Genomic DNA, 26,584 nt, shown 5'->3' on the forward strand with positions numbered 1-26,584 from the left:
TATGGTCACTGTTGGCCACATCCTCTAAATAAATATAATGCCAAACTCCAATTTTTCCACTGTGTATCCCAGTTTACATAAACACATGAAGGTTTAACCAAATTCCTACCCCACACATGTATATATACTGCACTTTACATGGAAAATAGTACTGTACGAATGTCTCTAGTTTTTAAAGACACTTCTGAAAAAGTTGTTTAGAGGCTTTTATTTTGAAGGTCCGGAAATCACTGTAGGTTATGTTTTAGTTCAGTGAGCTTGTCGCTGTTGACATCTTGGTGCTGTGTATTTTCTCTGTTCCAGAACAATCGAATTTTATGAGTGGATCGTTTATGTTGAACATGGAGCAGACAGCGGAGCCGCCTGTGGCCAAACGGTGAGTTTTATTCTGTAAAGTGTCTTTTCGACTAACGTTTAATCTGAGTTTAATCTGAAGATTTTTCGCAGGTATTGTTCGCTGCAACTTCTGCGCGCGTGTCCGTTACTGCGCAAAACCATCAAACTGCACCGAAAATAAATCTTAAGAAAAAAAAAAATCTGCCATCGTGTTGGTGAAAACGTTCGACGGACTTTTTATAAAGTTGTTTGCAGCAGATCTGTGCTGTGACTGAGAGGATTTATTTGTCTTTGTGTGAGATGTTTTTGCACTCAGCGACAGACCGTGCGTGTGTGAGACCGTGCGTCGTGTACACGCCGTGTTTGGAGAACTGTCGCGATACTACAGTTAAAACATCGATAAAATATCGATACTGTGTCATTGTCGATACCGCGGGGGGGGGGGGGGGATTAAAGAGTCGAGCAATTCAAAACAATGACGTCAATGACAACAAAAAATGCAGTAACATCGTTTGTCTGCCTGTACCTCTTATGTTTTTTCTTTTGTTCAATTAAAAATAAAAAAAAATCACAGACTATATATATATATATATATATATATATATATATATATATATATATATATATATATATATGTGTGTGTGTGTGACATTATTTCATGTAAGTAGTGCAAAAAACAAAAATTGTTAGGTTGCATCAGCTAATGCAAAAACAAAAAAAAATCAAAAGAATTTAACAGCTTGTGTATATATATATATATATATGTGTGTGTGTGTGTATTGCAGTGACATCACAGCTTGAATATGTTACTGCAGGCATCCGTATTATTTCTCAAGTTCATCAAGTAAATGCAGTTTTCCAAAGTTTCCAGTTGGGATTTTCCAAGTTGTTTGGAACGTAACATTAGGTTAAAGCTGCTGATGGAGCTGGAAACTGCATAGTGCAGTTTTGTCCTATCTAAAGCCTCGTTTCCAGCTGGTGGTCCGGTGTCCCGAGGAGATAAGCTACCCGTTGATACTGATACCGATACTTTTTCATATTTAAGCTTCATAGATCCAAAGAATCCAAAAGACAGGACAGAATTTTGCCAAACATTGTACATAATACTTTATTATAACACTCAACATTTTTGTTCAAAAAATATCACTCAACACAACTTAAAATCTCCTGAGGTAGAGGGCTGACAAACCACAATACAAGGATGTGCTGGTCTGTGTTGTGTGACACAGCGCAGCTCTGCTCTTACAGATAGAGAGTAGACTTTGATGAATGTGCGTGCGCAGTAGTCAGTGCGTGCAGGAGAGAAAAAAGCTTGAGTATCAGTCTTTTTACACGAGGAATGTTCACTATCAATACCAGCGTTGGTATCGATATTATCAATATTAGGATCGATCCGCCCACCTCTAATGCGCAGATCTCTCTACCCTGGACACTACACCACCCTGCTCAGAGTGCCGCTCTCATTGGACCAACATCTCTGCTATTTTAGCACTGTGGGATAGCTCACGCCCACAGATTGAGCTCGCGAAACTGCTCAGTGTGCCGCTCTCATTGGAGCAACAACACACAGAATGTGTCTCTTTGTCCCTGTTAGATCTCTTTCAGTGCAGCTTCTTGTTCTGACTTTAACACAAAGTTAACTGCCAAGTCTTTCATTGCCAGCTGTAAATGGTAATCAAACCATTCCAATCGTGTCTTTCTGAACTCTTCCGCATCAAACTCCATCGTGTCAGTGTTTACAATGCTCATAAACTTTTAAGCTTCTTAAATATTTATTATGACCACTTCAGTTATCTTTATAATTTTATTACTGGTGAATTTTAGAATTGATTTAGATGAGATATACTCAACAACATTTCAGCAACATTTCAAGGAGAAAATGTCTTTGATTATAATTGTTTTTGCTTCAGTGACATCTCAAACATTATGAAAAGTGATCCTATTGTATAATGCACCAAAAAAAAAAAAAAAAAAAAAAACGTCAGGGGAGCGACTCCGTCTGTCTCTTCTCTCGGCGGCACGTCTTTTCCCTCTGGCTCCGGGGTATCGGACCTTTTTATTTTTTTCAAAAACCTGATGGATTTGAATCACGTGTGCTTGCATGAGCCTGTCGATTGCGTCATTTGCTTGTAAGCAGCCTTTGTGTGAGGTGTGTGTCGCGTGCTCTGCGATTTTTCATTCCAAGGAAAAAGATGGAACAACTGGAGCAGCGCGACTGCATCACAGTTTGACAGACAGCCAGGTGGAAACCATTCAGATTAGGAGCAGTACAACCGTAAGACGTCCGCACAACGGTGGAGAGCGAGCCGCGCTTCGGTCCACACTCACACTGCTACCACCCACAGAATGGGTTCCCTTGTGATTACAACTCTACAATTTTTTTACACAAGCTAGATCAGCTGATTACCCCCCCCCCCCATAAAAAAATGTAACTGGCGCGATAATGCGTCTTTGGCGCTGAGTGTTACTATCTGAAAAGACGCGTTTAAGCATCAATGGCACTCAATGAGTTAATCACAGAAATGACACCGGTCCCACATTCCTCAAATCGGCGAGTGTCAGAGCACTTCAATCAATCAATCAACTTTTTTCTTATATAGCGCCAAATCACAACAAACAGTTGCCCCTAGGCGCTCCATATTGTAAGGCAAGGCCATACAATAATTATGAAAAACCCCAACGGTCAAAACGACCCCCTATGAGCAAGCACTTGGCAACAGTGGGAAGGAAAAACTCCCTTTTAACAGGAAGAAACCTCCAGCAGAACCAGGCTCAGGGAGGGGCAGTCTTCTGCTGAGACGGGTTGGGGCTGAGGGAAAAAAACAGGAAAAAGACATGCCGTGAAGGGGGGCAACTTGCTTCTGCACGTCCAGACTGCTCAGGGTTTTTAATGGAAATACATTGCAATTGGACGGGACATTTTATCGGATGTGAGCGAAAAATCTGTTATATGTATAAAAGAGACAGAATTAGTTATTTGTATGTAATAGATTAGTTTAAGTCAGGAGGTGGCAAACATCTATGGGAATCCTGAATCGGGATGCCTCATTTAATGACCAGGTCAAAATTTCCTCTGAAATTTTTTTCTGGCAAATCTATTTGATCCATTATCAAAATGTAATCTCTGTGCGCACTGTAAAAACTATTCAAATATGATGGGAGACGAAGGATTGAAAGCAGCAAAGTGTAAAATCACAGCCTTTTGTGTCTGTTGTAACAGGTGCACGTCAGGCTGCAGGTCCAAGTCTGAGCACAGTTTTGAAAAAAAAAAAAACGTCTGGCTTTTAATCACAGAAATGACTCTGGTTCCACATGCGAGGGGTTTTTAATGGAAATGCATTGCAATTGGACGGGACATTTTATCCGATGTGAGCGAAAAATCCGTCATACAAAATCTGTTACATACTGTGTTTATTACATGGAAAACAATACAAAAACTTTGGGACTTTTTTGTCCGGTGACTGCAAATATCTGATTTATACGATGACAGTTTCCGTGAGTTTTACTGTACATGAGACTGAACAATAAATTTACCTTCCTCACAAAGCTTTGACGATGATGTCGGCTTCCATCCCACACGGCTGACTTTATTTTCCCAAATTCTGTTCTGATCTGAAGGGAATCTGTACATCTTGAAGCCCTTGTTGTGTCTATTTGTGCATCCAAATGCGCAGCAACCTGACATTGTCAGCGAATAAATAAAAAACAAATAGCTGGATTTCTATGCAGACACATTAACAGCGAACACTATTTTGAACCCAAGTTGGCACCATGAGTCATGTGACCGATTTTTTGTTTTTTTTCTCGACTTCATGCTGCCACTCTCTAATCAAGGCACTCTAGTAGGGTGTGCGGGGAGCTCCCCCTGGTGGGTTATTGCTGGAACTGCTTGGTCCAAAGGACTTCCCTTTTTGAGATATTTGCATAGGAACTTTGTACTTCAAGTCTCAAACCCTTGGTAGTGCTGTCAAGAACTGGTAAAAGAAATACTTTTTTATCTCCTTGTCAGTCTTCAGAATGTGTTGCTGTTTTTAGTTTTCTGTTGCTCGCTTTCAGACAGACTCATTATAAAACCTCACCATCACAAACATGAACACTTTTTGTTTTTGTTCCCTTGCTGTTTTTAGCTGATCAGTCTCACATGTACAGTAACCACAGTTTGTCAGCAGAAGCTGTTTGGTGCACAGAGCCAAGTCTTCACATTCCTCTCACAGACAAAAACAAACTCACATGAGTGTACAGAGAGAACTAGGACTCAGAGTTCTGTTCTCTCACCGAGAACACTTTGTTGCCAGTTACAAACAGGAGACGTGAAACCTGCAGTCCTACAAGCTAACAGTTCAGACGGTTTGAATATTAAAACTATTCACACACTTGGTTATTACATTACGGGGTAACATACACTCAACAAAAATATAAACGCAACACTTTTGGTTTTGCTCCCATTTTGTATGAGATGAACTCAAAGATCTAAATCTTTTTCCACATACACAATATCACCATTTCCCTCAAATATTGTTCACAAACCAGTCTAAATCTGTGATAGTGAGCACTTCTCCTTTGCTGAGATAATCCATCCCACCTCACAGGTGTGCCATATCAAGATGCTGATTAGACACCATGATTAGTCCGTGAAGAGAACATCTCTCCAACGTGCCAAACGCCAGCGAATGTGAGCATTTGCCCACTCAAGTCGGTTACAACGACGAACTGGAGTCAGGTCGAGACCCCGATGAGGACGACGAGCATGCAGATGAGCTTCCCTGAGACGGTTTCTGACAGTTTGTGCAGAAATTCTTTGGTTATGCAAACCGATTGTTTCAGCAGCTGTCCGAGTGGCTGGTCTCAGACGATCTTGGAGGTGAACATGCTGGATGTGGAGGTCCTGGGCTGGTGTGGTTACATGTGGTCTGCGGTTGTGAGGCTGGTTGGATGTACTGCCAAATTCTCTGAAACACCTTTGGAGACGGCTTATGGTAGAGAAATGAACATTCAATACACGAGCAACAGCTCTGGTTGACATTCCTGCTGTCAGCACGCCAACTGCATGCTCCCTCAAATCTTGCGACATCTGTGGCATTGTGCTGTGTGATAAAACTGCACCTTTCAGAGTGGCCTTTTATTGTGGGAAGTCTAAGGCACACCTGTGCACTAATCATGGTGTCTAATCAGCATGTTGATATGGCACACCTGTGAGGTGGGATGGATTATCTCAGCAAAGGAGAAGTGCTCACTATCACAGATTTAGACTGGTTTGTGAACGATATTTGAGGGAAATGGTGATATTGTGTATGTGGAAAAAGTTTTAGATCTTTGAGTTCATCTCATACAAAATGGGAGCAAAACCAAAAGTGTTGCGTTTATATTTTTGTTGAGTATATGTCACATGTCATAGAATCCAATGGATGTCGAGATTGTTTGACCTTTACTTTGCAGACCAAGCAAAACGTTTTATCGAACTTTAACTTTTGAGCCCTATGCAAACTGAAATTGACCTTTGTCAACATTCTTGCTGTTTATACTCCATAACATTCAGTCACAGATAGTCCAAACTATACCTTTTTCAAATCTTTGTGATCAGCCACATAATGTGGTATTGCTTTCAATATGATTGGAGCGTTTTTTTTTTTTTTTTAACCTCTGTGCAATTCTTCAATTGAGCCCTACCTGCCCACCTGTTGGAAATTCAAGTGGCCAATCAGTTTTTTCCAAAGAGTAATGTCTACGATTAATGTTTATGCAAAATCTGGGGCTTGTTTCACCATTTGAAAATAGGGCTGCCTCAACTAGTCATGACTACGTCGACTATTGAAACCGTCGACAACTAATTTCGTAGTCGAGTCCTTTGCTTTGAACCTTGAACCAATGAAGCCAATGAAGCAGTCCTTCGATCCACTGCTTCGTTGTATCTTTGCTTTGCTCCTCTTCAGAAGTGGCAGCTCTGCTTCTTATCCCCTCTCAAGCTGCATTCACACCGGGCGCGACGCAAGTGACAGCAAAGACAGGTTGCCATGTACAACCCCTGGCAATAATTATGGAATCACCGGCCTTGGAGGATGTTCATTCAGTTGTTTAATTTTGTAGAAGAAAAGTAGATCACAGACATGACACAAAAGTAAAGTCATTTCAAATGGCAACTTTCTGGCTTTAAGAAACACTATAAGAAATCAAGAAAAAAATTGTGGCAGTCAATAACGGTTACTTTTTTAGTCCAAGCAGAGGGAAAAAATATGGACTCACTCAATTCTGAGGAATAAATTATGGAATCACCCTGTAAATTTTCAACCCCAAAACTAACACCTGCATCAGATCAGATCTGCTTGTTAGTCTGCATCTAAAAAGGAGTGATCACACCTTGGAGAGCTGTTGCACCAAGTGGACTGACATGAATCATGGCTCCAACACGAGAGATGTCAATTGAAACAAAGGAGAGGATTATCAAACACTTAAAAGAGGGTAAATCATCACGCAATGTTGCAAAAGATGTTTGTTATTCACAGTCAGCTGTGTCTAAACTCTGGACCAAATACAAACAACATGGGAAGGTTGTTAAAGGCAAACATACTGGTAGACCAAGGAAGACATCAAAGCGTCAAGACAGAAAACTTAAATATGTCTCAAAAATCAAAAATGCACAACAAAACAAATGAGGAACGAATGGGAGGAAACTGGAGTCAGCGTCTGTGACCAAACTGTAAGAAACCGCCTAAAGGAAATGGGATTTACATACAGAAAAGCCAAATGAAAGCCATCATTAACACCTACACAGAAAAAACCAAGGTTACAATGGGCTAAGGAAAAGCAATCGTGGACTGTGGATGACTGGATGAAAGTCATATTCAGTGATGAATCTCGAATCTGCATTGGGCAAGGTGATGATGCTGGAACGTTTGTTTGGTGCCGTTCCAGTGAGATTTATAAACATGACTGCCTGAAGAGAACATGTAAATTTCCACAGTCATTGATGATATGGGGCTGCATGTCAGGTAAAGGCACTGGGGAGATGGCTGTCATTACATCATCAATAAATGCACAAGTTTACATTGATATTTTGGACACTTTTCTTATCCCATCAATTGAAAGGATGTTTGGGGATGATGAAATCATTTTTCAAGATGATAATGCATCTTGCCATAGAGCAAAAACTGTGAAAACATTCCTTGCAAAAAGACACATAGGGTCAATGTCATGGCCTGCAAATAGTCCGGATCTTAATCCAATTGAAAATCTTTGGTGGAAGTTGAAGAAAATGGTCCATGACAAGGCTCCAACCTGCAAAGCTGATCTGGCAACAGCAATCAGAGAAAGTTGAAGCCAGATTGATGAAGAGTACTGTTTGTCACTCATTATAAGTCCATGCCTCAGAGACTGCAAGCTGTTATAAAAGCCAGAGGTGGTGCAACAAAATACTAGTGATGTGTTGGAGCGGTCTTTTGTTTTTCATGATTCCATAATTTTTTCCTCAGAATTGAGTGATTCCATATTTTTTCCCTCTGCTTGGTCTAAAAAAGTAACCGTTGCTGACTGCCACAATTTTTTTTCCTGATTTCTTATAGTGTTTCTTAAAGCCAGAAAGTTGCCATTTTAAATGACTTTAGTTTTGTGTCATGTCTGTGATCTGCTTTTTTTCTACAAAATTAAACAACTGAATGAACATGTTCCGAGGCCGGTGATTCCATAATTTTTGCCAGGGGTTGTAAGCCCTATGGAAGGAGGTGTTGTGGCACCAAGCTACGCAGCTCGATGCGATGGACGCAAATGAAGCGACGCGAGTGAAGCGATTTTGAGCGATTGGCGCGTTTGTGGCGCGACACTGCATCGCGTCACGTCGCGTTGCCCTCCTCCCCAAGTTGAAAAATCTGAACTTTTTCGTCTTGCCATGCCACGATGACCAATCAGGGACTGGTTATGTTGTGAAGTGGAGATTTCTGGAATTTGACTGAGTTGGATGTGAACATGTCCTGTCTCTGGTAGCCAGCCTGTGAGCAGGACTTATGTCCCTTTTGTCCTTTATTTCACAATTATGACAGAGTTTTTGGGGGAAGAGCGAGCAGCAGCCCCACAGCAGGGGCAGCGGAGTTTTTCAAATGCTCACGAGCGAATCGTCCGTGAAGATTATTTTATTTATTAACTACACAGATGTGTAATAAAACAAATGGTGACTGGTTTATAAACACTATAAGCAAAGTGCGCAACGCATCTGCGCATGCGTGGGTCAAACGGGCGCAAAAATTCCAGCTCCCAAACTCACACCGCTCCCATTGAATTTCGTATACAGTAGCATTAGAGGACTGTAAAAGTTAAGGCTTACATGGATTGTTTCAAAGGCTTTAAGCCTTAAGCGATACATATATTGAAAGTAATGGAGAGACAGACTGTGATTCTCCCATGTTTACATAAAACAAATGCAATAACAACGTCTATAAACCCAGAGAATATATTCATGAGAGTTTTAGGCACAATATAAAAATAGTTTTATGTTGCGATGTTAATGGTGTTGTCTGTGTGCAGCGATTAAAGTGCAGCATGATCAGAGCGTCTCAATGCAGTTCTCAATGTTACTGAGATCTTGCAGCGTGGCGACCTCTCTGAGGTTTTGTAGGATTTGAAACCTGAAAAGGGTGGGTTGCAAATTATGACAGTGAACGATGAAAGCTTCTTATGGACACAAAGTACAAAGAAAGATTATTTCTTCCATGCAGTAGTTGACTTTTCATGCTATTGTTACACTTGATAGGATTCAGTACAGGCTCCAAGATAGGATTATCATGATATGTGTTGTGTTGTTCCACTCCTACAGGGACATTACATCATTACTTTGAACAGACTTCAGCAGCTGTGGTGGCAAAGTGGTTAGTGTGCTTGGTTTCAGTGCCGAACGCTCCTCGTTCAAACCCTATCCCTGCCACATTTCTCCATGTAATATGGAGCTACGTCAGGAAGGGCATCCAGTGTAAAACTTGTGCCAAATTAACACACAGATCCACCTTGTGGCGACTGCGAGTGAAAACAAGGGAGCAGTCGAAGCGGCTTTTATTTTTAACAGAATTCAGTCCGTTATTTAATGCTCAGCAACCTGAGCCATAAACTGTATTCTGGCTCGGTGTATACTCATTGAACGCATGCACCAATATCAGCGGTCCTTCATTGCGCCCTACGCTGATTTTTGCAAAGCGTTTGTTTAGGTTGACTGGGCTGCTTTCTGGGACTTCTTGAGAATTTGCATGATTCCCAAGAAGTTGTTGGATATCCCAGCCAGCATATGAACATTCCGTAAGGTATATCTTATATATTATATTCCCATTCTAAGGTGGAACTATGCCAGTATACAAGGTATATCTAAATATATACTAATAAAGGAAGAGTAAAATAGGAGAGTAGAAAAGAGTGGAGTAGAGCCACTTAGGTGCCTGGTCTTGAGAACCAGGGATGGTAGGTTAAAAAGCGTTTTTATCCCATGGGAACTCTCCCTACCCACCCAAGTGGCTCAAGAAAAAGGTATATATAATATAATACAGTAAGTAATAAGACATAAGAAAGATAAGACATCACAGGAGAATTTTGTTATCAAACACAAAGGAACCAACTATTTTGTAAGCTACGATGAACATTGCTAAGGCCAGCTAGATAAGCTAACGTTAGCTGTTAGGTATAACTAATTGTACCCCACTCCTCCAATATTTACTTAAATATAATAATATTGAAAAGGGGGGAACAAGAAAAAGTAAAGCGTGTAGAAATGTATATGGAGACATAAGTACATATATTTGCAGAAAAGGGAAAAACGGTGGGCGTTTTAATCACCAAACCTGCAGCTGCCAGCGTTACACGTCTTGCTGTTTCTTCTTCTGCTTATATTTCTGATACAGTATTCAGTAGCTTTGCTCTCATGTGGGAACACATGTAACACACATATGACAAGGTACTGAATGTGCTGTTGAGGTGGGCACAATCTGAGTTTTTCAACCTGAGTACTGCCATTCATCAAGGACGTGTTCTAGTTGCTAAACTCTTCAGTGCTTGCATGGACTGGGTGTTTGGTAGGGTTTGGGTGTTTGGTAGGGTTATGGAAAACGGCGGTTTAGGTGGATTTGTTGGCAAGGAAAGGTTTGCTAACTTTGACTTTGCAAGCAGTGAATCTGTCTGTGCAGAATCACTGGATGCTGAGTGATAAATCTGACTGTTGGTTTGCGATACTCATGGATCAAGACTATGTACGCTTACCCAATGTCTGGACTTGGCCATGAGAAATGTGTCTGTCTTAGATGAAAGTGTAGCACCTGCAGAAACATTCACTTATCTCTGTAGTGACCTTCATTTCTCTGTGTTTTTTTTTTTTTTTTTTTGAGATGGAGAGACACCTGTGAAGAGCTTGTGGATTAATTCAGTTATCAGACAGCTGCTGCTGTGTGTGCATAGCTGTAACACAGCTCAGCCTTTGCATTGAAAGGAGCCAGCCGAGGTGGTTTGGGCATCTGGTAAGGATGCCCCCTGGGTGCCTCCTTAGGGAGGTGTTCCAGGCACGTCCATCTGGGAGGAGACCCCGGGGAAGACCCAGGACTAGGTGGAGAGATTATATCTCCACAGAGGCCTGGGAACTTCTCGGGATCCTCCCTTTCAGAGGTGGTCAATGTGGCCTGGGAAAGGGAAGTCTGGGGTTCCCCTGCTGGAGCTGTTGCCCCCACAACCTGATCCTGGGAGAGGGGTTGAAGATGAGTGAGGGAGTGAGGAAGAACAGCGCTCCCCCAAGCTGGATTTGAAACCAAAACAAACCCACTGGTGGCCTGCAATATAGATTGTTTGCCCCCCCCCCAACACACACATTTAAAGCCTTCAATCTGTCAGCAAAGTTCTGCATTGTACAATCAGCAGTGACAATGTTTTTGGACTCGATAACATCAGATTGTTGAAAAAAAAAATTATAAATAACATGCACATAAGTATTCTCAGCCTTTGCCATGAACCTCAAAATTGAGCTCAGGTAGATCCTGTACTGATGTTTCAGCAGCTTAATTAGAGTCCACCTGGGGTAAATTCAGTTGATTGGGCATGATTTGGAAAGACACACACCTGTCTACATATAAGGTCCCACAGTTGTCAGAGCACAAACCAAGCATGAAGTCAAAGGAATTGTCTGTATTTTCTGTGCAAAAGGGAATGGGAAAAAACAGTCCAAAGATAGGTGCACCAAGCTTGTGGCATCATATGCAAGAAGACTTGAGGCTGTAATTGCTGCCAAAGGAGCATCAACAAAGTATTGAGCAAAGGATGTGAATACTTATGTACGTGTGATTTCTTAGTTTTTTATTCTACTCACAACACCCCATAAATTGTGGTGTTGTGAGTAGAATAAGCTTGGGATTCTACTCACAACAGAATTTTGAAGGAAAAAATGAATTTACTCCATTTTGGAATAAGGCTGTAACATAACAGAATGTGGAAAAAGTGAAGTGCCGTGAACACTTTCTGGATGTGTTGTACACTAACTGGGTAACAGATTACACCTTACACACACACTGCATGAGGGAAGTGTCCCAGAAACATCCCAGAAATGTGTCTCCTGTTGTGGCTTAGCTGTGTGAAATCAATTTGAACTAGGAACACATTTATTAGAAAGATCATCAGCAATTCTGAGTTTTGGACCTGTGTGTGGGTGTTTTCTGGGGTTCAGAGAAACAGACAGATAAATAAATAAATTAACACCAGCGATTTTATTACGTCTTTGGTGGATGTAATGAAATCAAAATGGGTGAAAAGAGTTAAAGTTTAATAGTGGAGGCTTTTTTTGGAGGGGAACTTAACTGAATTTGCTGTTGAATCTTGACACCTCATTTATGTTTTTTATATTGAACTGTTCTATGTGAGGCACCTTGAGACGGCTTTTGTTGTAATTTGGCGCTTTATAAGCTGATTAAATTGAAATTGAACAACATTTTATTGAGTCTTAAAGTAAATAAATGTGAAATTGATTACTAGATTCTTAAACTCTGGACATAATAAACTCTACATGGTGGATCCTTGATCTCTGGACATAAACAGAAATAAAATCTGTTAGTTTTTGTCAAAAGCATTTCCTTTCAGACATTATTATTGGCATGAATGTATTTCCATACCTATGAGCTGCAGCTCTTACAACTGTGCTGCAGGTCAGGTTTATAAAGAATGCACGACATCTCATTTTGGGAGGAAAAAAACATTTTAGTCGATTGTAGTTTATTGTCTGTATTGCAACATTTGTAAGAGGTGCCATTTTATTTAAAGCGGTGATTCGTTTTGAAGTTACTAATTCTGAGCGGACTTTGTCTCTCTGAGTCAGAGAGCCGCGCAGCATTTGAAGCTGTGACAAAACGGAGGACGATTCTTACTTGTAGTTCCTAGGGTTTGTAAGAGTAGAATGGGAGGCAGAGCCTTCAGCTTTCAGGCTCCTCTCCTGTGGAACCAGCTCCCAATTCAGATCAGGGAGACAGACACCCTCTCTACTTTTAAGATTAGGCTTAAAACTTTCCTTTTTGCTAAAGCTTATAGTTAGGGCTGGATCAGGTGACCCTGAACCATCCCTTAGTTATGCTGCTATAGACTTAGACTGCTGGGGGGTTCCCATGATGCACTGAGTGTTTCTTTCTCTTTTTGCTCTGTATGCACCACTCTGCATTTAATCATTAGTGACTGATCTCTGCTCCCCTCCACAGCATGTCTTTTTCCTGGTTCTCGCCCTCAGCCCCAACCAGTCCCAGCAGAAGACTGCCCCTCCCTGAGCCTGGTTCTGCTGGAGGTTTCTTCCTGTTAAAAGGGAGTTTTTCCTTCCCACTGTCACCAAGTGCTTGCTCACAGGGGGTCGTTTTGACCGTTGGGGTTTTCCGTAATTATTGTATGGCCTTGCCTTGGAATATAAAGTGCCTTGGGGCAACTGTTTATTGTGATTTGGCGCTATATAAATAAAATTGATTTGATTTGATTATCATTGGTAGTTCAGGGCTTGACAATAAGGCAATTTATGCACTGGCCCACAGGGCCAGTAGAATTTGAAAGGTACTGGCCCAGATGAAAATATCACTGGCCCATACTTTCACGCCTGCACCGAACTGGGGGGTAACCGATATGAATTTTTTAAATCAACACTCAGACATTATAATTGGGTTTCCTTAATGCAAAAACACTTGAAAACAAACACAGTATTCTTATACTACATGATAAAAACCTTAAAGTGAGTCAACTTTGAAAAAAATGTCAGTAGGTAACTGATATGAATTTTTTCAACACTGAGACATTAATACAAAAATAAATTTATTTCTTGATCATTTACAAAATTAATATGTTAAATTTCATAAACCAAGCTCCCTTGCTAATGTTGTCACCGTGGGGTTTCCACAAAGGCATACTGATTAGACTTTTAAGCTGGCTTATGAAATCATACCACATTGTCTACCAGGACTTGATATATTTATACTTACTTGTCAGCATATTCTGGCATGGCCCTACAAGTTCCACAGAAGACAACCTCGCTCTCCTCATCACGCTGCAGCCATGGCCATCTTTTCTTCCAGGAAGGTTGCCAAGTTTTCCTCACCCTTTTCTTCTCATATTCAGCATCAGCAGCCTTCCTCTTCTGTGCTTGTTTTGAGGGTGATAGCTGTTCTTTCCTTTGCTTCCCTGGTTTCTGCCCAGGGGCAGGAGGTTTCAAGAAATTCATAATATTCACTGCGATCGATCTTGTGTAAGCGAAAATGATGCGTCGATGTTGAAGCGAAATTTGCGCCACATCAGAAGACGCTCCTGCAGACGAAGTTCGTCTGCACTTCGGCAATGTTCGGAACATTGCAAAGTGGCGCAGCATGTCCTGTCTCTGGTAACAGCCTGTGAGCAGGACTTATGTCTCTTTTGTCCTTTATTTCACAACTATGACAAGAGTTTTTGGAGCGAGCAGCAGCCCCACAGCAGCGGGAGCGGAGTTTCTTTCTCTTTTTACTTACGTGCGCGTGCACGCGAATCATCTGTGTAGATTATTTTACTTATTAACTACTCAGATGTATAATAAAACAAATGGTGACTGGTTTCTAAACACAAATATGACAGAGTTTTTTTGGGAAAGAGCGAGGAGCACCGGGGTGAATTTTCGCAGCAAAAGCAGAGCGACACACTGGGCGAAGGAGGCGCGACCCCCGTGAATTTATAGCGTCTGATCGCGCCCGGTGTGAATGCGGCATTAAATTAGACTAATAAATTTGGCCAAAGCGATTTACTGGCCCGTACGGACCAGTGAAATATTAACTTCACTGGCTCGTGGTGGCCTGGAACGTGTAAAAAAGGCCGCCGTTCTCTTCTGGTATCTTCGTTTTCTTCTCTTCTCCCCCTCGTTTCCATTCTAACTGTGTGTCCTTTGTGCTTTTCTCTGTCTCTTGTTCTTTCTGTCCAGGACCACTTCAGAGCAAAGGAAACTGCGTTCCCGTGATGCAGCCAGATGTAGGCGGAGTCAGGAGACGGAGGTGTTTTATGAGCTCGCCCACACTCTTCCTCTCCCTCGCCGAGTCACCACCCACCTGGACAAGGCTGCCATCATGAGAGTCACTCTGAGCTACCTGCGCATGCAGAACCTCCTCCAAGCTGGTAAGACTCCGGAACCTGGTGCTTTGTTGGTTGTCATTACTTAACTTTATTACACCCCCCCAAAAAAAAAATAAGTTTGGGTATTGGAATCACCTTGTTTGTTCATCTCTCAATGAGTCTTGTAAGCCCAACTGCTCCGAAAACCACTTGCTATTCAGGTGCACATGAAGGTAAAGACGTTTGGTCCCTTGTGTTTTCCAGGAGAGAGAATTGAACTTGTTTGTTTTTCGAATGCATCATATTTGACGTTTGTTAAATCAGGTATTTCATCACAAAGGAATGGGAATGTCATCCACAACATTTTGTCCGTGTGGCACATTTCTCTGTGCGTGATCCAGCGCATAGGTGTCTCAGTATTGACGACTCCAATGCCTGGAGAAGGTCAAAGCGATGCTACTGTCTTAAGCCATCTTGACACTTGCAGGAGTTTGATCCCCCTTACTGGCACATAATCTGCTGTGCCAGTGAGTAAACTCATTGTAAACTGTGCACGGCTGTGTGCAAGTGCACAAAGAAATTTTTGAAATGTTCTGAACATCTGGCACGCATTAATTTTTTAAACTACACATGAACATTGCGCAAATAATTCAAAAAAACACTGTGCCACCGTGAGTCACTGCGTCAGCACACCGCATCTCAGCGCAGCTCATTTGAACGATTATGACGGGATGTTAAATCTATAATGAACAGAATTTTACAAATACTAATAAGAAAGACTCAAAATGCAACTGTTTTACAAGCCATTACAATAGATGTATTACAAATAATTACCTTGGAGACTATTCCAGAAGCGTTCTCCACGTCATGAAGCGCACGAGAACAGCTGCAGCTGTGGAAAATTCCTGTTTCTGGAGCGATTAGAGGTGGTTTCATCAGTCAAATTCTGAGAGCAAATAATTAATCTGCCATGAAATAATTATCTTATATAAAGCAACATCCAGTGCACAAAGCGCAGCATCTAGCGGATTGCATTGCCACGAGTTGCACGGCAGTGCGGGGGTTAAATGCGTGCATGCGGTATTGTATCACTTCCTGTTCCGGAGCACAGCGGTGTTTTTCTGTATCTGTTAGCTGTTTAATCTGCGCAGTTAGATTGATCTAGTTATCTAGATTACGATTTGTTTCCCAGTGTAATCTTTACGTGCCTTAACTAAAGCACTCCTTCTGCTGAATCACCTCTAAATTATTTACACATTATTCACTTTGCGTGTTTTTAGGAATCCGCTAGCTTAGCGCAGCTACTAGCTCTTAGCCGATTTAGCATGGCGGCTTCTCCTGTCTCTCCCGCACTTTTCTGCTCTGGGTGTGAAATGTTTAGTTATTCCTCGGCCTCCTTTAGCAGTAACGGTACTTGTAATAAGTGTAGCTTATTCGTAGCTTTGGAGGCCAGGCTGGGCGAATTGGAGACTTGGCTCCGCACCGTGGAAAATTCTACAGCTAGCCAGGCCCCTGTAGTCGGTGCGGACCAAGGTAGCTTAGCCGCCATTAGTTCCCCTCTGGCAGAGCAGCCGGGAAAGCAGGCCGACTGGGTGACTGTGAGGAGGAAGCGTAGCCCTAAACAGAAGCCGCGTGTACACCGCCAACCCATTCACATTTCTAACCGTTTTTCCCCACTCGACGACACACCCGCCGAGGAACAAACTCTGGTTATTGGCGACTCTGTTTTGAGAAATGTGAAGTTAGCGACACCAGCAACCATAGTCAATTGTCTTCCGGGGGCCAGAGCAGGCGACATTGAAGGAAATTTGAAACTGCTGGCTAAGGCTAAGCGTAAATTTGGTAAGATTGTAATTCACGTCGGCAGTAATGACACCCGGTTACGCCAATCGGAGGTCACTAAAATTAACATTAAATCGGTGTGTAACTTTGCAAAAACAATGTCGGACTCTAGTTTTCTCTGGGCCCCTCCCCAATCGGACCGGGAGTGACATGTTTAGCCGCATGTTCCCCTTGAATTGCTGGCTGTCTGAGTGGTGTCCAAAAAATGAGGTGGGCTTCATAGATAATTGGCAAAGCTTCTGGGGAAAACCTGGTCTTGTTAGGAGAGACGGCATCCATCCCACTTTGGATGGAGCAGCTCTCATTTCTAGAAATCTGGCCAATTTTCTTAAATCCTCCAAACCGTGACTATCCAGGGTTGGGACCAGGAAGCAGAGTTGTAGTCTTACACACCTCTCTGCAGCTTCTCTTGCCCTGCCATCCCCTCATTACCCCATCCCCGTAGAGACGGTGCCTGCTCCCAGACCACCAATAACCAGCAAAAATCTAAAAATTCAAAAAGAAAAAATAATATAGCACCTTCAACTGCACCACAGACTAAAACAGTTAAATGTGGTCTATTAAACATTAGGTCTCTCTCTTCTAAGTCCCTGTTAGTAAATGATATAATAATTGATCAACATATTGATTTATTCTGCCTTACAGAAACCTGGTTACAGCAGGATGAATATGTTAGTTTAAATGAGTCAGCACCCCCGAGTCACACTAACTGCCAGAACGCTCGTAGCACGGGCCGAGGTGGAGGATTAGCAGCAATCTTCCATTCCAGCTTATTAATTAATCAAAAACCCTGACAGAGCTTTAATTCATTTGAAAGCTTGACTCTTAGTCTTGTCCATCCAAATTGGAAGTCCCAAAAACCAGTTTTATTTGTTATTATCTATCATCCACCTGGTCGTTACTGTGAGTTTCTCTGTGAATTTTCAGACCTTTTGTCTGACTTAGTGCTTAGCTCAGATAAGATAATTATAGTGGGCAATTTTAACATCCACACAGATGCTGAGAATGACAGCCTCAACACTGCATTTAATCTATTATTAGACTCAATTGGCTTTGCTCAAAATGTAAATGAGTCCACCCACCACTTTAATCATATCTTAGATCTTGTTCTGACTTATGGTATGGAAATTGAAGAAAAACTCCCTTCTGTCTGATAATTTCTTAATAACATTTACATTTACTCTGATGGACTACCCAGCAGTGGGGAATAAGTTTCATTACACTAGAAGTCTTTCAGAAAGCGCTGTAACTAGGTTTAAGGATATGATTCCTTCTTTATGTTCTCTAATGCCATATACCAACACAGTGCAGAGTAACTACCTAAACTCTGTAAGTGAGATAGAGTATCTCATCAATAGTTTTACATCCTCATTGAAGACAACTTTGGATGCTGTAGCTCCTCTGAAAAAGAGAGCTTTAAATCAGAAGTGCCTTCTCCGTGGTATAACTCACAAACTCGCAGCTTAAAGCAGATAACCCGTAAGTTGGAGAGGAAATGGCGTCTCACTAATTTAGAAGATCTTCACTTAGCCTGGAAAAAGAGAACAACCCCAGGTTTCTTTTCAGCACTGTAGCCAGGCTGACAAAGAGTCAGAGCTCTATTGAGCCGAGTATTCTTTTAACTTTAACTAGTAATGACTTCATGACTTTCTTTGCTAATAAAATTTTAACTATTAGAGAAAAAATTACTCATAACCATCCCAAAGACGTATCGTTATCTTTGGCTGCTTTCAGTGATTTGGTTAGACTCTTTCTCTCCGATTGTTCTGTCTGAGTTGTTTTCATTAGTTACTTCATCCAAACCATCAATATGTCTATTAGACCCCATTCCTGCCAGGCTGCTCAAGGAAGCCTTACCATTATTTAATGCTTCGATCTTAAATATGATCAGTCTATCTTTGTTAGTTGGCTATGTACCACAGGCTTTTAAGGTGGCAGTAATTAAACCATTACTTAAAAAGCCATCACTTGACCCAGCTATCTTAGCTAATTATAGGCCAATCTCCAACCTTCCTTTTCTCTCAAAAATTCTTGAAAGGGTAGTTGTAAAACAGCTAACTGATCATCTGCAGAGGAATGGTCCATTTGAAGAGTTTCAGTCAGGTTTTAGAATTCATCATAGTACAGAAACAGCATTAGTGAAGGTTACAAATGATCTTATGGCCTCAGACAGTGGACTCATCTCTGTGCTTGTTCTGTTAGACCTCAGTGCTGCGTTTGATACTGTTGACCATAAAAATTTTATTACAGAGATTAGAGCATGCCATAGGTATTAAAGGCACTGCGCTGCGATGGTTTGAATCATATTTATCTAATAGATTACAATTTGTTCATGTAAATGGGGAATCTTCTTCACAGACTAAGGTTAATTATGGAGTTCCACAAGGTTCTGTGCTAGGACCAATTTTATTCACTTTATACATGCTTCTCTTAGGCAGTATTATTAGACGGTATTGCTTAAATTTTCATTGTTACGCAGATGATACCCAGCTTTATCTATCCATGAAGCCAGAGGACACACACCAATTAGCTAAACTGCAGGATTGTCTTACAGACATAAAGACATGGATGACCTCTAATATCCTGCTTTTAAACTCAGATAAAACTGAAGTTATTGTACTTGGCCCCACAAATCTTAGAAACATGGTGTCTAACCAGATCCTTACTCTGGATGGCATTACCCTGACCTCTAGTAATATTGTGAGAAATCTTGGAGTAATTTTTGATCAGGATATGTCATTCAATGCGCATATTAAACAAATATGTATTACTGCTTTTTTGCATTTGCACAATATCTCTAAAATTAGAAAGGTCTTGTCTCAGAGTGATGCTGAAAAACTAATTCATGCATTTATTTCCTCTAGGCTGGACTATTGTAATTCATTATTATCAGGTTGTCCTAAAAGTTCCCTGAAAAGCCTTCAGTTAATTCAAAATGCTGCAGCTAGAGTACTAACGGGGACTAGAAGGAGAGAGCATATCTCACCCATATTGGCCTCTCTTCATTGGCTTCCTGTTAATTCTAGAATAGAATTTAAAATTCTTCTTCTTACTTATAAGGTTTTGAATAATCAGGTCCCATCTTATCTTAGGGACCTCATAGTACCATATCACCCCAATAGAGCGCTTCGCTCTCAGACTGCAGGCTTACTTGTAGTTCCTAGGGTTTGTAAGAGTAGAATGGGAGGCAGAGCCTTCAGCTTTCATGCTCCTCTCCTGTGGAACCAGCTCCCAATTCAGATCAGGGAGACAGACACCCTCTCTACTTTTAAGATTAGGCTTAAAACGTTCCTTTTTGCTAAAGCTTATAGTTAGGGCTGGATCAGGTGACCCTGAACCATCCCTTAGTTGTGCTGCTATAGACTTAGACTGCTGGGGGTTTCCCATGATGCACTGTTTCTTTCTCTTTTTGCTCTGTATGCACCACTCTGCATTTAATCATTAGTGATTGATCTCTGCTCCCCTCCACAGCATGTCTTTTTCCTGGTTCTCTCCCTCAGCCCCAACCAGTCCCAGCAGAAGACTGCCCCTCCCTGAGCCTGGTTCTGCTGGAGGTTTCTTCCTGTTAAAAGGGAGTTTTTCCTTCCCACTGTCGCCAAGTGCTTGCTCACAGGGGGTCGTTTTGACCGTTGGGGTTTTTACGTAATTATTGTATGGCCTTGCCTTACAATATAAAGCGCCTTGGGGCAACTGTTTGTTGTGATTTGGTGCTATATAAATACAAAAAAAAAACTGTCAAGGTGCCTTTACCTGCCTGAAGCAGACAGATGGTTACTATGGAGTGTTGGATATACATCAGTTGTCTGCCTGGGTGATTGCCATCCAGGACCAGAGGCAATTCCATAGTGGGTGCAGCAATGCGCAGGACCAGTGCATGCTCCCAGATATAACAGTATGCAACATATGACAATAGAAAAATGTGTTACCATTTTATGAGGGTCATCTGACTCATATATATATATACTACATATCACGGTTGTCAGATGAGGAAGGCAGGAGACAAATGCAGGACTCACTGGAACAGTTCTGGTTCAGAGAGGCTTTTACTGAGGTGCTTAGCAAGGTTCGGTACACAAACAGACAGTCCAAGAAGAGCAACCAAAACCGAAACATCAGGCAGAGGCGTAGACAAAAATACAGGCAGGCAGTCAAAACACCAAGAGACAGCTTAACAAAACGTGGTACTGAGCTTGAAGCACTGACACAGGGCACAACGATCAGGCAACACCCGGTGCAGCTAGTGGCGTCTAAATACTCCCGGAACAAGTGTAGAAAGACCCAGAACAGGGCGTGACCCACTCACCGAGCACCGCCCCCACCAAGCACAGTGAAGGCAGACAAGAGACATACAGACCCAAAAAACCCAAACACAAACCACCCAGCCACAAAAGGGAACAAACAAAAACCCCAACATTAACATGATACATGACAGGACCCCCCGCTCAACGGCCGGCACCTGACGGCCCGGGGAACCCAGGATGCCGAGCATGGAAGTCCGCAATCAGTCCAGGATCCAAAACGAAATGAGAAGGAATCCATGAGCGTTCTTCAGGTCCATAACCTTCCCAGTCCACCAAGTACTGCACCCCCCGCCCACGCCGCCGGGACCCCACAAGGCGGCGCACAGTAAAAACCGGGCCCCCTGGCCACAAACCAGGCGGGAAGCGGGGGAACGGCCGGAGGGCAGAAGACACAGGACCGAGCAGGCTTGACCTGGCTGACGTGGAAGGTGGGATGTATCCTCATAGTCCGGGGCAGACGAAGGCGGACAGAGACCGGAGTGATCACCCTCGTGATGGGAAACGGCCCCACGAACCGAGGAGCAAGTTTCCGTGGCAGACCACGGAGGGAAAGGTGCCGGGTGGAGAGCCAAACCCGCTGTCCCGGGGAGTAATGTGGTTCTAGGGTCCTTTTCCTGTCGGCAGCAGCCTTGTAGATCGCTGAAGAGCGCAGTAACGTTCGTCGGGCCCGCTCCCAGATTAGACGACAATGGTGGATTAAGGAAAGGGCTGAAGGCACCTGGGTGGTTAAGACTGTAGGAGAGAACAAAGAAGGTTGATACCCATGCGACACGTGCATTGGGGAGTAACCAGAGGAGGCAGACGGTAAACTATTGTGAGCGAGCTCTACCCATACTAATTGTGACGACCAGGAAGCGGGGTGCTGGGAGGCGAGGATACGTAACCCCTTTTCCAATTCCTGGTTGACCCTCTCAGCCTGCCCATTCGCCTGAGGGTGATACCCGGAGGTGAGACTCGAGGTGACTCCCAGGAGTCGACAAAACTCACCCCAGAAGTGTGAAACGAACTGTGGTCCACGATATGATATGATCAATCAATCAATCAACTTTTTTCTTGTATAGCGCCAAATCACAACAAACAGTTGCCCCAAGGCGCTCCACATTGCAAGGCAAGGCCATACAATAATTATCATGATATGATGAATCCCAGAAAGGTCACTGAGGACCTATGGAAGTCACACTTTTCTGCCTTTACGTACAACTGATTGCGTAAAAGGGTCTCAAGCACGGTACGGACATGACGGACATGCGTTTCCGCATCCGGGGAGAAGATCAGGATATCGTCGAGGTACACAAACACAAATTTTCCCAGACATTCCCGTAGTACATCGTTAATCAGGTTTTGAAACACTGCGGGTGCATTGGTTAAACCAAAAGGCATGACTAGATATTCATAATGACCAGTGGGGGTGTTAAAAGCGGTCTTCCATTCATCACCCTGTCTGATTCGCACTAAATGATAGGCATTACGGAGATCGAGTTTGGTGAAGAGTTTGGCGCCCTCTAGCAGGTCGAACGCGGAGGCAATTAGGGGCAGAGGATAACGGTTCTTTACTGTGACGTCATTAAGCCCGCGATAGTCGATGCAGGGATGGAGTGATTTATCCTTCTTTTCAACAAAAAAGAACCCCGCCCCCGCAGGAGACGACGATGGGCGGATCAACCCGGCATCCAAAGAGTCCCGGATGTAGTCGTTCATAGCGACACGTTCAGGACCAGTCAGAGAAAACAGTTTTCCCCGCGGGGGACTCGTGCCCGGCAATAACTCAGTGGCACAGTCGTATGCACGATGCGGTGGCAGCGACTTTGCCTTGACCTTGCTGAATACGTCGGCAATATCGTGGTACTCCGCGGGCACACCCGCCAACTCAGGATTAGGGACCTTGCCGTCCCTGATGGTCATAGCAAAACAGCGCCCGGTACATGCGGAACCCCAGGAAGTGATCTGCCCGTCGGACCAGTTTACGTATGGACAATGTTTACGTAACCAGGGATGCCCCAAAATGGCGGAGTGAGTCATTTCATCGAAGACATGAAAACTGATTGTTTCGGAATGAGTACCGGCTATGATTAATTGAACGGTCTCCGCGCGGTGGGTGATGTGACCCAATACGTGACCGTCCATGGCATGTATACCCAATGGTCATGAAAGACGGTGAAGTTTGAGGTGCAAAGACCTAGCGAGGGAGGAGTGCATCAAATTAGCATCTGAACCGGAGTCCACAAAAATCGGAACAGAACATGACGTATGCTTGGATATTAACTTGGCAGTGACCATGTTACGGGGAGAGACGGAAAGAATGGAATGTTGACTCACCCGGCGTACCTGTTGTGACCGCACGGGGGCACCCCTGGCATGGCACTCCGTGACCACATGCCCCGCCTGACCACAATAGAAGCACAGGCCCTGATCTTTCCGCCGCTGCCGCTCCTCGATGGTCAATCGGGTTCGTCCCAGCTGCATCGGTTCATCAGCGGCAGCCGGGAGGGAGCTGGAGGAGGACGCCGAGGGCCCGACGTGGAGAGCGGACTCAGCGTGCTGGGACGAGGCTCGCACGTCCCACCGGGGCCGATCCGCCAGCCGGCGATCGATGCGGATGGCTAACGTGATTAGCTCGTCGAGTCGCTCCGGGAGGTCGATGGCGATCAGCTGGTCCTGGATCTGCGGAGACAGGCCCTGAAAGAACACGTCATGGAGTGCAGCCGGGTTCCATTCGCTCTTAGCCGCGAGGATGCGGAAGTCGATGGCGTAGTCGGCAACTCTTCTGTTACCCTGCCGGAGGCGCATCAGGGACCGGGCTGCCTCACGGCCCGGTGACGTATGCTGGAACACCTGGCGGAGAGCGGTCTGGAACGCCTGGACAGTACTACACGCCGGGGACTGTCTGCTCCACTCTGCCAAGGCCCACGCCGCGGCCCGGCCGGTGAGGTAAGTAATAATGAAGGCGATCTTCGCCCGGTCGGACGGAAACATGGCTGACATCAACTCAAAGTGCAGGTCACATTGTGTTAGGAACGGTATGATGTCTCCGGATTCACCAGAGAAATGTTCAGGTCGAGATAGCTGATTGCAGACATCAGGAGCAGCAGTGGGTACCGGCGGGGCCGCACTCAGTCCCATCGGTGGCTGGTTGGTGGTTGCCGAGGCAGACGGTGTCTGTGGGGACAGAGAGGTTACGAGCTGGTTGATCTGAGAGCTGATAGAGGACATGAAGGCGTCCTGTCTTGTGGCTAGATCGGCTATATTGGTGCTTAAAGCAGTGATGCGGTCTTCTTGTTGGGCCAGCTGGCGGCTGTGGAAGCGAACGGCCTGCTGGAATGGATCCGAGTCCGCTGTCTCCATTGTTGGCCTGATCGTTCTATCACGGTTGTCAGACGAGGAAGGCAGGAGACAAATGCAGGACTCACTGGAACAGTTCTGGTTCAGAGAGGCTTTTACTGAGGTGCTTAGCAAGGTTCGGTACACAAACAGACAGTCCAAGAAGAGCAACCAAAACCGAAACATCAGGCAGAGGCGTAGACAAAAATACAGGCAGGCAGTCAAAACACCAGAGACAGCTTAACAAAACGTGGTACTGAGCTTGAAGCACTGGCACAGGGCACAACGATCAGGCAACACCCGGTGCAACTAGTGGCGTCTAAATACTCCCGGAACAAGTGTAGAAAGACCCAGAACAGGACGTGACCCACTCACCGAGCACCGCCCCCACCAAGCACAGTGAAGGCAGACAAGAGACATACAGACCCAAAAAACCCAAACACAAACCACCCAGCCACAAAAGGGAACAAACAAAAACCCCAACATTAACATGATACATGACACTACAGAATTATTTTAATAACAAGCAAAGCACTCACATGTTTAAAGCTTGGAATATTCTCCATCAGGCACTATCATTACTTTTCCATATAGTCACCTTCCCTTTTTGCATTCTGTCAGTGAAGAAATCTGGTGTCTTCTCTCAGCACCACAGCTGCTTGCACATCTGCATCATTGGAACATTGCTTTCCCTTCAGTTGCTCTTTCAGCTTGGGAAAAAGGGAAAAGTCTGAGGGTGCGAGTTCTGGACTGTACATCAGGTGTGATAAAAATCCCGTAAAATTTGAGCTGCTGCAATGCATCCTGTGTTTTAAGGCCTCTTCACACATAACACGGTTGAGGTCAAATGGCGCACAGAGGAAGGTTTGAATGCCACTTGTGAAATTTTGGAGCCGCCTCGAACACCTCGTACAGCAGTTACCACAGGCATTCAGCCACACCACATGCACTCTACATTGGCGTGTCACTCGTACTGGAAACCCATTCTAAGAGTGGGCAAGATGAGATCGCACTGCCATCTGATCGTGCTTGCAACATTCCCACGGGATGTCGAACACAGGTCGGACATATAGTGCCGCAGCCGAGGAGCTGCAAGAACTGTGGCTGAATGGTGCAATTGAGGCAGCCTTCACACCAGCGGCTGAATGACGACGAATGCCGGGCGAGTGGCCATTCGACCCACTCTCAGCTGGAGTCCAGGTGCCACCCACGAACATCCAGCACCTCTCGCGGGGCATTTAGAAAAGGTGGGGCCATTCGCACAGCCAGCACGAAAGTAGAGAGCAGGCGACCACACAAATGGCCCCACATTTTCTAAGTGCCCCTTGAGTGTGCCGTTACCAAGCAACACAAATGGCATGTGAGTGTGTCATTCCCCCACCCCCACCCCCCCACGCACATACACCATGACTGAACATTGTTGAGGTGCAGCAAAGGTGGCGAAGGCTCAAACGGTGGCTGGACTGTGATTGCTGTCCACCACGCTATAGTGCACATGACAGACAGAAATAGAATAGAATAGAATAATTCTTTATTGTCCACCGATGTGGAAAATTGTCTTCGGCTCACCAGCACAAAAAAGACAACACTAAAATACAAACATAGTCATACAAACACACGAATAATACAAAGATAAGATACATAAAATACATGGAAGTAAATCAAATAAAACAGAAGTAAAGCAGTTCAGGTTTTTTTGTGGAGTGGTCACTTTTTTGAGTTCATTATGGTGACAGCATTTGCTATAAAAGATTTTTTAAAAGAACCTTTGGCCAGAGGAGCTCTGTAGCGCCTCCCAGACTTCAAGAGCTCAAACTGACAGGACAGAGAATGAGAGCTGTCTACCAGGACTCTCTCAGCTTTCCTCCTCATCCTGTCAGTGTAAATGTGCCTCTACTGGTGGTTGGCTCTCACTGCAGTATTGTATCACTTCCTGTTCCGGAGCACAGCGGTGTTTTTCTGTATCTGTTAGCTGTTTAATCTGCGCAGTTAGATTGATCTAGTTATCTAGATTACGATTTGTTTCCCAGTGTAATCTTCACGTGCCTTAACTAAAGCACTCCCTCTGCTGAATCACCTCTAAATTATTGACACATTATTCACTTTGTGTGTTTTTAGGAATCTGATAGCTTAGCGCAGCTACTAGCTCTTAGCCGGTTTAGCATGGTGGCTTCTCCTGTCTCTCCTGCACTTTTCTGCTCTGGGTGTGAAATGTTTAGTTATTCCTCGGCCTCCTTTAGCAGTAA

At 43.9% G+C, this 26,584-nt stretch overlaps 1 protein-coding gene across 3 annotated transcripts in view; it reads left to right on the top strand.

Moving 5' to 3' along the window:
* Positions 1-241: 241 nt before the first annotated feature.
* hif1al (hypoxia inducible factor 1 subunit alpha, like) overlaps positions 242-26,584 on the top strand; it is a 113,653-nt gene continuing 87,310 nt past the window's right edge. For all 3 annotated transcript variants that reach the window (XM_034168651.1, XM_034168653.1, XM_034168652.1), the window contains exons 1-2: positions 242-376; positions 14,750-14,940. In XM_034168651.1, the coding sequence (XP_034024542.1) occupies positions 318-376; positions 14,750-14,940 (250 nt within the window). In that variant the 5' untranslated portion in view covers positions 242-317. The remainder of the gene's footprint in view (positions 377-14,749; positions 14,941-26,584) is intronic.

This window comes from Thalassophryne amazonica, chromosome 4, assembly GCF_902500255.1.
Source record: "Thalassophryne amazonica chromosome 4, fThaAma1.1, whole genome shotgun sequence".
Lineage (NCBI taxonomy): Eukaryota > Metazoa > Chordata > Actinopteri > Batrachoidiformes > Batrachoididae > Thalassophryne > Thalassophryne amazonica.